We start from the raw sequence: 11,359 nt of genomic DNA, 5'->3' as shown, positions 1-11,359 counted from the left end.
ATAAGCCGAGTACGGCAACTAGCTGACGAGTCTAGGATTTATCTAATCCTATATGTCGACAATATGCTGATTGCAGGAAGTAATCAAGTAGAGATCGGAAAGCTAAAGCAGAGCCTTCAAGACAAGTTCACAATGAAGGAACTCAGACAAGCCCATCACATACTGGGCATGATGATCGAGCGAAATTGGATGACCAAGACTCCTTGACTCTCCCAATCCGACTATATCCGGAAGGTGCTGAGGCACTTCAACATGCAGAATGCGAAGCCAGCACCAACACCGCTTCCAATGTCAATCCGACTATCGGATAAAGACTCTCCTTCAAGGACAAGGAGAGTGAGCTTAATGGAAAGATGCCCTATGCATCGGCTGTAGAAAGTATCATGTACGTAATGGTGGCGACTCGACTAACCTAGCCTATGTCGTAGGAGTGGTCAGCCGGTACATGTCAAACCCATGACGGAAGCATTGGGAGGCCGTCAAGCACATCTTCAGGTACCTGAGAGGGACCGAAGATACACAGTTGACTTTTGGTTTGACAATCTCAGCCGAACTCAAGGCTACACCTATGGTGGCGATGCAATATGATGGAGGTCGATGCTTCAAGAGTGCACGGCCATGTCGACCATAGAGGCCGAGTACATAGCAATATCGGAGGCAACGAAGGAAGCGATCTGGCTGCACCGATTGTCTACCAACTTCTCATCTACAAGTTGAATCGACCAACCAACGCTGACCATCTATTGCGACTCACAGAGCGCAATTCCCCTCATTAACAATCTCGTCTATCACACAAAGACGAAGCACGTTGAGGTACGATATCATCACATCCAGGAGCTTATAACTGAGAAGAGGCCCGGAGTCCGAAAGATCGACACCGAGGTGAACGTTGTCGATTGCCTGACAAAATCACTCCCAAATCAACGCTTCGGAGCACTAAGGAAAAAGATGGGACTACAACAAGCGACCGAGCAGAAGAAAGCCGAACGAGGAGCAGAAGGTAAGAGTTGACCAAATCAATCATGATAATGAGCCATGCTAGGCTCGACATGGACCTCGCCTATGCCGACCGACTTGTAGCATAAATCTTGATTAGTGTTGTAATCTAGGTTTACAAGGGAGACAATCCCAAACACATCTACATGTAGGAAAGAGTAGTCCTTTTACGAGGGAGTTTGTTGGCATAAAAGGCCGACTCCTTCCACCTTGTATCCTAGTGTGAACTCGTCCATATAGTTAGGGCTTAGTATATAAGCAATAACATAACGTTGTAAAGAAGAGATCACTTGATCATCATGTACATCGAGTCTCTAAGAGAGAGAGAGAACAGAAATAAGGAGAGCTTCCATTAAAGCTTTATCTGTGTGTATCTATCATTTGTCTATATCTTCTTGCCTTCCCTTTGGGTTGTTTGTTGAGCATAACCGACAGATCCTCACATACGTTTCCGTGCATATCTGTCTTTCAACGGGCCGATCGTGAAGGCCATCGTACGCACGTGCGATGGACGAGTCCGAAACTGGCAGCAACTTCTACCATATGCATTGTGGACCGACCGAACTACGCACAATTCGGTAACAAGGTACATGTTGGCCGAGCTCATGTTCGGACAAAATCCAATCATGTCGGTGGAACAGACGATCACATCATGGGTGGCAGTCAACTGGGCAAATGAGATGAGTCGGGAGGAGCTGTTGACCACGAGGATGGGACAACTCGAGAGGTGGCCGGAGGACATGGAATGAGCGAGGGCGAAATTGCAGGAGGCGTAGCTAACGAACAAGGAGCAGTTCGATTGAATGCACCGACTGCGACCGAGAAAAATAGAAGAAGGCGATTGGGTGTTGGTCTATGACAGTAGCCTCGACAACCAACACTAGTCAACACGAAAGTTCGCGAGACGATGGTTCAGGCCGTATGTGGTGACAAACGTCAACGACAACGCCATGTCTCACCTTGCGGAGCTCGACGGGACGAGGATAGCGGTACCGGTTGCGGGGAAGCGGATAAAAGCCTTCAAGAAGCGATAGGAGTTTGAACCGGATCCAGAGGTGGAGGACGAGGACCCGACGAAGACGGGGAGTCGGATGAGGACCCGATTGGTGACGGTTTAGAGGAGGACGATTAAGGACCGAGCTCGAATCTCCACCACTTTGTTGCTTGGCACATGCTGGAGGATGTGCGGTTTGGTGAGGGTGGATGTCGTGGAGGATTTCGGCAAAGGGGAGAAAAGCTTGTCGAATGCGTGTGAACACGGGGGTGCAACTATGCACATAAACTGGATCTAATGTATAAAAGAATGTAAATATAAAGTATTTATAAGTACTAGGTAGAGTGTTTAATACGTGCTTTTAAGATCCCTCGAAAGGAGGGGAATAAAGTGAGTGATGGGAGGAGATCAAGGAGAGGATCTCTTACATAAGCGGCTGTAATAACAACTTGATGTAACATTGACCCTCCCTCTCCTTGAGATATAAAAGGAAGGGAGGGAGTCTGTTTTCGGCATCCATCGTTTTGGAAGAGAAGAGGTTGTTGTTTTGTGCTCTGAGTGGTCGGTATCCTATCCTGCTTATCCGTGGAAGGAAGGTGAGGTCTCTGCTCGTGCAGGAAGCTCGTGTGCTTCTGACTAGAGGCTCACATGTGTTCGTGCGTGCGTGCGTGCGTGCGTGTGCGTGTGTGTGCGTGTGTGTAGAGCTCGAAGCTCTATCACTAGTGAAGTCTGATTGTATTCTTCTCTATTTGTTAATTTATCTGTGGTTCGTTGTATCCAACGTTTTTTTTTTTGTGTTAGGCTCTAATTCATATCTCCGTTTCTGTGTTTCGGAGGCATTGCTTTTCCTCTCCCACTCTATTGCTCACATTTCTACCGAGTTTGTGAGCTCATGTGCTCATTTATGGAATCTGATGACAAGGCCGGATCAGACATAGGTTTTCGGAACCCGCGCGATCGCCGAAGAACTCCGTCAAACGAGTCGGTTAGGTCTCTACAAGTGACAGGAACCCGATGTTCCTTATGCACGACGCTCGGCCACAATCGAGCGTAGAATGATACACAGAAAACGGGAAATAAAACACGACACAAAAGGAGAGGAAGATACACAGGAGGTTTACGTGGAAAACCCCAAACTAGGGGAAAAACCACGGTAGCCCACAGGCTGCAAACTGTCACTATGTAAGAATGTACAAAACAGTGAGTTCACGGAGGCAACGACCTCGGACTCACGATCTTCGCCACAGGCGGCGGTTACAACAGAGGCAACGACCTCTTTCTTTCTCTCTCTCTATACAATGTTACGTACTGTCTCTGCTTCTTGCACCAACAAGAAAAATGACAACAACAACTAAAAGTTTGCCCTAAGTCATATTTATACTAATATGACTTTTCGTCTATTTACAAATGTAGCCACGATGGGCTCTCAGAAACATATTTACGAATATGTCTCTTCATCCGGTTCTCACCGGGTCTGTACCATCCGGCTCTCCGTAGCCGAGTACTCCTCATCCGGTTCATACCGGGCCTGCACCATCCGACTCTCTGTAGCCGAGTACTCCTCATCCGGTTCATACCGGGCCTGCACCATCCGGCTCTCCGTAGCCGGGTCCTCCTCATCCGGTTTCGGCCTCGACCGAGTTTGTTCATTGGCATTGTTCTTCTTCCTTCCCATCCGGAGGGACCTGTCTCCCAACAACAAGCTCAGTAGCCTCTCTGTCTCCAACTCCCTAGTCCAAGACCCCCGTGGTCCTGCCCAATCTGACACGTACACGTGGATATCCGCAAAAACGTTAGCACACAAGATTACCCCACAAGAAAGAATACTTGATTATGAATACATACAGATACAAGTACTGATCGACTGTCGGTATAACACTCACTCTCCCTCTCTCGTTTACACTTCTTGCCTACTAATATTCCCCCCTTTGCTCTTCCAATCACTCAGTATTTATATCATCCTCCATGCTTCCTATTCCTAGGGAGCATGGCGTGTTTCAATCTCTCCTTAATACTTAGTTCCCTTTATTTGGCTGTTTGTGCTCGGCTCATTTTGTCTCCTTTCACACCTTGTCCCACCAACCAACAAACATAAGTGCTGATGAAGACAAATAATGGCCGATAGTAGAAAGAAGAACCTTCGCTCTGATACTAGATGCTGGAAGTTGAGGATGTCAGTGCGGAATACAAAGTAGCACCATAGGTTGAAGAACAAGAAGTAGGTGTAGACAAGATCAACAAGTAAAACAAATTAAGCAATAGAGATAAACTTAACACATCAACATCAAGAACAGATACAAAGAGAGAGATAGAGATAGGCAGAAGACTGTAACTGTATTACTCAAATCTCAAAGTTACAATGAATGGAGGTCACAATGACACTTCCGACTAGGTTACAAGTTCAATTTATATACGGACTGAACTTTAGTATAATTACATAAGTGTCCTAAACCTAGTCTGTAAGTTGGACAATGTGAGCACATGCCTCCTATCATCGACTATGTTGGGTATTCCCTCTTTAATGCTTATTCAACCTTTAACTTCTTCCGTCCACCGTTAATTATCTTATTCTTATTCTTTGAGATCGAGAATGTTCTTTTGTACTTTTCCTAATATGAATTACATATTTAGTATGATCGAAATATATAGTTGACACTTTATAATATGGGATCAGGCTACGTAATACAAGTGGATTGGTTAAAATACAAAAGCTTGCTATGACGCCCAACAATGCTTTCATGTTCGATGGTAGACATGAGGGAAAGGCATATCCACAGATGGTGTAAGGCGTATTGATTTTGTAATTTTGTTTATTAGAGAAAGTGAGATTTTCTCCTTGGTGGCCTGCATATCCTATCTATTTGCACTTCAATGTGTCCCACTTTTAGGATTTAGCAACGGTTCAGTTTCGGCTTAACTGGTTTGGAAAAACCGTTTAGCCTTAATTGGTTTGGCCACATCCGGTTCAGTTCCTCAGACTAGTTTACAAAGCTTAAGCCTGAACAGAGCCAAACCGATTGCCAAACCGCCAAACTGTTTAATGACCCGGCTTAGGCTTGAGCTTACCCACTACGTACTACCCATGCATCAACATCACTAAATTAAGTTGTGACGACAATTTCAAGTTTTTTAGATTCAATTGATATAATCATGTGCTTACATATGGCGCATATAGAGATCAATAAGATGTGAGCTATTGGGAGTTCATGAGGTTGTTGATCTGAGACACCGACATGAGAAGCGATCGATACAAAGATGTGCACGAGATTATTGGAACACATGACCATGTATGAATTATTTGATGGTTTAGTAGGCTAGCAAGACAAGAGATGATTGGAATGCATGATTTATTTGACGATCTAGCTGGTTGGCTATCAAATATGAATCATGCATTTATTCGACAGATTGACGGGATGGACAGTTGTAGGAGAAGCAAGCAAGATATGTCGTGTGGAGAAGATGTGTGTACAAGACGGTTCCGCAATTAAGTCATGGCCATGAATGCTTGATATTTAGTCGACCGACTAGGGGGGGGGGGGGGGGGCGTAAAGCACATTACGAGAGGTTTCGACGTGGCGAGAAAGCACGCGGAGTTGATTGGTGAGGAGTGAGGAGGTGGTGTGCCTGCCCTCCCCTCAAACATGAAAAAGCCTCTATGATTATGTATATATTATATGTATGTATGTATGTATGTATGTATGTATGGATATGTACATATTTAGGCATTTGAGAGGGGAGGGGCATTTCGGGGATTCCGTGAAAATATGAAGCCCAAAGAATGAGATATTTTTTTGTATGTTATTTTAACATTCATCATTCCACAGAACTCTGATTTCTGACCTCCTTCCCTTTCCTGAAGGACAGGCAGAGACGATGCAGAGAACAGAGGATTAGGGTTCCGATCCTCCCCTGCCACAACTCTTACCTCCTCCTTTTCTAGGTAATACTTTCCCCTACCACGTTATGAATCTCTCTCTCTCTCTCTCTCTCTATGTATATATATATATTTATTGCTCTAATTTTAACGTTTCAGGAAGAAAATTAGAGAAGCGATTCTTCTGAACCCTCTCCTCCTCCGTTTCTCTCTCTCTCTCTCTCTCTCTCTCTCTCTCTCTCCTACTGTTTTCAGTAGATACCTCTCACCGCTGAATTCTTCTCTAAGGCCCCGTGTCATGGCTTCACTCCAGCTTTTCAAGAAGGTATGCATGCTCTCTTGTGAAGGTATATATGTATTTTGGTTCCGTTGTTTTGTTTTGTTTTTTTGCTTGTTTGGAAGGTATGCTTTGATGCCTGATTCTTTTGTGGTTCAATTTCTTCAATGTTTGTTGGTTGATCCATAAGCTAGATTTCTATTGATTTGGATGCATTCGAATTTAATTGTAAAGAACAAGTTTTAGGTCTCATCTTCTAAGGTTTTTTATGCATCTTTTTTTTTTTTTCTTTTTTTGGAGGAGCAGAATGGCGGAGTTTTAAGGAGTTTCCGGACTCTGTCTAGATATCAATGCCAAGGAAGTTCTTTTGCTTCTATTTATGAGGGTATGACACGATTAACTCTTTGTTTTTAAAGTTAAAACCATATTGGTGCCTGTGTGTTTCATAGTGAATGCTGGAAGTTGCTAGTCTGAGACTTCTAGCTCCTTTGTCGTGGCAGTAATTCTTTCATATCGTAAAATAATTTGCAATATATATGGATGAATGTTTCATTCATTTGAGACCATATATTTTATGCAATTAAGATAGAAGATAACGTTTCTGTACAGCATCATCGTAAAAGTATTTGCAACATCTACTCGTGGTTCCTCCATTAAATTTGAGAGCACACGTTTTAACGCAAGTATGTGATGCCACAACGTGGCGAACACCTATCAAATCTCAAAAATAGTTGGAATTCTTTTGGAGATGGTATCTAAATAGAGATAATGTTATGAATGGGTGGTCTCTTTCGATTATTTTTTCTAATCACCCTCGAAATTTATCTATAGGAATGACACAATACTTCTGTCTCATTTGTCAATCCAAGAGATGTTAACATGGTGTGTGGTTGAATGAATGACTGTGAAGCCTCAAATGTTTATGTTGGATAGGTGGACAGAGACGGTCACTTTCAGGATATATGGGCAACTTGGCAAAACGACTGAAACAAAATGCGGATGATGTTGAAGTATCACTTCTGAAAGAATACAACAAAAGGGACCCAGAATATGTTGTAGGATGGTATGAAAGGAGTCGCCCACATCAATGGTACAGCCCTGGTGTTTTGGCCGAATATGTGAAAGCTTTGGTCAAAACTGATAAACTAGATAAGAGCGAACTATTTTCGGTTCTACAGGAAGGTAAACATTTGACTTACTGAAGATAAAGAAAAGGGGAATTTACCAAAGTACCCTTCAGTTTTGAAAATTTTCAAACAATATTCGTCATGTTCATACTATTTTGACGAATTGTTAACAGGAGTGAAAGCTCGTGTTGGAGGGCAATTACATGGTCATGGGGCCTCTTTTATGCCTACCCCGCAGCCTTCACTAAACAGTCTAGGTAGTCTAGGTAGTGTACCAAAAGAAGGTATTCTAGGAAGTTCTTCTTCACCAATTCATATGGTCACTTCCGAGGGTGGTTTCAAGCAACAATTTTGGCGGACTATACGGACCTTAGCACTGGCATTCCTTATGGTGTCTGCTGTAGGAGCGCTTTTTGAGGACCGCGGTATTGGAAAAGGTGAGCGTTATTATTATTAATTGATTCATTTTTCATGTTATTTTTGTTGGCTTATTTAGTTTTCACATCATCAGCAGGCCTAGGATTGAGTGAGGAGCCACAGCCGAGCTTAGAGTCGAATACAAAATTTAGTGACGTCAAAGGTGTGGATGAAGCCAAGGCAGAACTTGAAGAGATTGTATGCTATTTACGAGACCCAAAGGTGTGTCATAATCATGAAACATACAATTAACTAGAAGATTGCTCTCCATTTAATATTTTGTTGATTTCCGTATTGCTATTTTGTTTACTTTATTGTTACTTTGCCAATTTCATGACGATCCATTGATTTTGTTACTTTTTTTATTATTACTTTTGTGCTTTTTTATTACTATTTGGTTGACTTGTTACAATTTTGTCCTCAGCGTTTTACTGTACTAGGTGGCAAGCTCCCAAAGGGTGTTCTATTAGTTGGTCCACCAGGTACTGGCAAGACCATGCTTGCACGTGCCATTGCTGGCGAAGCTGGAGTCCCTTTTTTCTATTGTAGTGGTAGTGAGTTTGAAGAGATGTTTGTGGGTGTGGGTGCAAGACGTGTTCGGGATCTTTTTGCAGCTGCAAAGAAGAGATCTCCATGCATAGTGTTTATGGATGAGATTGATGCAATCGGAGGAAGCCGGAACCCAAAAGATCAACAATACGTTAGGATGACTTTGAATCAACTTTTAGTAGAACTCGATGGCTTTAAGCAGAATGAAGGTATTATCGTTATCGCGGCAACAAACTTTCCAGAGTCCCTTGATAAAGCACTTATTCGTCCTGGACGCTTCGATCGACATGTTGTTGTGCCAAATCCTGATGTGGAGGGTCGGCGCCAGATCTTAGAATACCACATGTCTAAAGTAAGTTGGGCTAGACATTATTTGCACTTAATTGCGTTGTATGCTGAGTTTCTCAAAGTTACTGATTTTTTAAACTAAAGATATTGAGAGAGATCTTCGCATTATTGTATTAAGTTTCTTGAATTTGGTGCAGAGATTTGATTTATAATGCCAAATCACTTGTACTTATTGTTTATTAAGCTATTAAGCTAGAAATATTGCCAACGTACTTGTTTTATATAGCTAAAATGTTCAAAATGATTATGAAACTAGAGATCTTGTATATGCTTGGTTTATTATGGTTAGTCTCAAAATGTTATTGCAAATGTTGCTAATTTTTCCTTTCTTACATCAAATTTCTTCAAAAATTGTGATTCTTGAAACTAGAAATCTTGGAAATGTTTGCTTTATTATGCCAATTCTTTTGATTATTTCAGTTATTTAACTAGGCACATCTTCTTTTGTTGTGTCCAATTTTTCTCAAATTTATTGATTTTGGAATTAGATATATGCTAAATAGTGTTAAAGTTTATGGATAACTAAGCTAAAAACTCTTTTGTTGTTGCTGAAAGATTTTAAAGTCTGACGACGTGGATCTCATGACAATTGCTCGAGGAACGCCTGGATTCTCAGGTGCCGATTTAGCAAACCTCGTCAACGTTGCAGCATTAAGGGCAGCCATGGATGGTGCAAAGTCAGTGGGCATGTCAGAGCTTGAATACGCCAAAGACAGAATAATGATGGGTAGTGAGAGGAAGTCAGCAGTCATATCTGAAGAATCAAGAAAACTAACTGCTTACCACGAAGGTGGGCATGCTCTTGTCGCCCTCTCTACAGATGGAGCAATGCCAGTACATAAAGCCACTATTGTTCCTCGTGGTTCTTCTCTCGGAATGGTAGCACAACTCCCTGATAAGGATCAAGATAGCCTCTCAAGGAAGCAAATGCTAGCTCGTCTAAACGTAGCAATGGGTGGACGAGCTGCTGAAGAGCTTATATTCGGGGATAATGAAGTAACATCTGGTGCTTCACATGATTTTAAATCTGCCACTGACCTCGCCCGATTGATGGTAACTAAGTTTGGGATGAGTAAAGCAGTTGGCCATGTAGTGCATGACTATGCAAATGATGGCAACAATATGAGCACTGAGACACGGCTACTTGTTGAGAAAGAGGTTCGGGATCTCTTACAAAGTGCATACGAGAATGCGAAACATATTTTGACAACTCGCCAAGAGGATTTGCATGTGTTAGCTAAAGCTCTTTTAGAGCGCGAGACACTAAGTGGAAATCAGATAAAAGAGATTCTTGCAGAGGCAGCTTCTCCCAGTGTGAAACCAGCCATAGTTCAGACATCGGTATCACCTTCTTCTCCTTCTCCTTCTCCTTCTCCATCGTTACCTGCAGAGTCTGCCTCTGTGGCAGTGACTGCAAAGGGGAAAACAAAGGGTGTGACACAAGCTGTTGGGAATTAATGTAAAAAGCCATTGTTTACTACCTGATGACATGTAATGGAGGTCGGAAACGAGAGGGGTTGGTTCTTCTCCCCCGGCTTTATGATGACCGAGGATAATGATGACGAGGAAAGCTCATCGAAAGAATATATGATGGTATGCTATGAGACCATGTAAATTAATATTGTGCTAAGAAGCAAGGTGAACAGTTTAACAATTTGTAATCAAGTATATGAACGATGATGAATCTCTTACAGAGTAGCTATTTTTTGCTTATTCGCGTGATCTCTCTATTGGATTTCTTTGTGACCAAATATTGGAAATTAGAATGGTATTATTGAGTCCATTTTAATAAATACAAGTGCATTTTGGGTCTATATTGGATCTAGCACTTCATGCTATTGGATTCTGAATACAAATGTGATGGTGATTGATTATTAGTGTATATTTGCTTCATTTTGGTTATATTGGATTCAAATTACTTCTTTTATGGAGTCTCTTTGTATAATACAGTGTATTTTTGTGTCCCTTTTTGGTTATATAGCACCTGGTTTGGATTCCAAAATTCTGTCATTTGTAGTTACGAGCACATTTTTGCTTCAGTTTAACAATTTATTTTATACATGCAGTAGTACACCATTCGTTGTGTTGCTAGCAGTGTGTTCAGTGAAGAATGCATCTTGCATTCATTGTTTTGACAACTTATTTTTATATATGTGATAGAATGCCATTCCTTTTGTGTGATGCGTTAGAATTAATTAGAAACATAACATTTTCTCCTTGCATTGAAATATAAATGTTCTTTGGAATAGTTGTTATGCAACTGTTGGTTTCCTTTCAAAACTTGCATAGTATTTATTCGTAAAACTTCATTGAAAAAACAAAATCTAAATGGGGGCTTTAGTAAAAGGATCATTTCAATAACATGAGGATGAACGGATCTGCCATGTAATAAGTGCTAATTTCAAGAATATGAAACCCATCTCTATATCTATATCTATATCTATATACATGTGTAAATCCAGTTTGTGAATGTCTCTCGAAAGCAGAAATCCAAGTCGACCCAAGTAAGCAACTTTTCTAGAAATTTGCATGTCAAGAGTTTCCCATTCGTGGCTTTAATTATCATCACAATTAATTAACTCTTTCAATCGAGTCTCGCTAGAGAAATTTACTCTAGGTGTTTCGAATTTCCTCGATGTTTACATTTATGATGAAACACTTTCACCTCATGTTTAAAGTTGATGCAATGTGCATGAGATCATGATGAATCCACTAGTTGACAAATTGGTAATCCAACACCTCCACGGAGCATATTCCATATCCTCCATTTGGAATAC

At 41.6% G+C, this 11,359-nt stretch overlaps 1 protein-coding gene across 2 annotated transcripts; it reads left to right on the top strand.

The window, feature by feature from the left end:
* Positions 1-5,853: 5,853 nt before the first annotated feature.
* LOC147858895 (ATP-dependent zinc metalloprotease FTSH 5, mitochondrial-like) lies at positions 5,854-10,509 on the top strand. Of its 2 annotated transcripts, none has more exons than XM_087325504.1 (8): positions 5,854-5,930; positions 6,024-6,189; positions 6,448-6,526; positions 7,075-7,323; positions 7,442-7,705; positions 7,783-7,907; positions 8,110-8,586; positions 9,138-10,509. In XM_087325504.1, the coding sequence occupies exons 2-8, from the start codon at positions 6,163-6,165 to the stop codon at positions 10,038-10,040; spliced, it is 2,124 nt and encodes a 707-aa protein (XP_087181630.1). In that variant the 5' UTR covers positions 5,854-5,930; positions 6,024-6,162; the 3' UTR covers positions 10,041-10,509. The 2 variants fall into 2 exon arrangements, with proteins under 2 accessions (XP_087181630.1, XP_087181629.1); XM_087325503.1 differs by having other exon boundaries at positions 7,780-7,907.
* Positions 10,510-11,359: the final 850 nt, after the last annotated feature.

This window comes from Azolla caroliniana, unplaced genomic scaffold, assembly GCF_043228905.1.
Source record: "Azolla caroliniana isolate FFs.n. ecotype wild unplaced genomic scaffold, voAzoCaro1.0.p SCAF_10, whole genome shotgun sequence".
NCBI classification, from domain to species: domain Eukaryota; kingdom Viridiplantae; phylum Streptophyta; class Polypodiopsida; order Salviniales; family Salviniaceae; genus Azolla; species Azolla caroliniana.
This window is presented reverse-complemented; position numbering and strand designations above follow the sequence as displayed.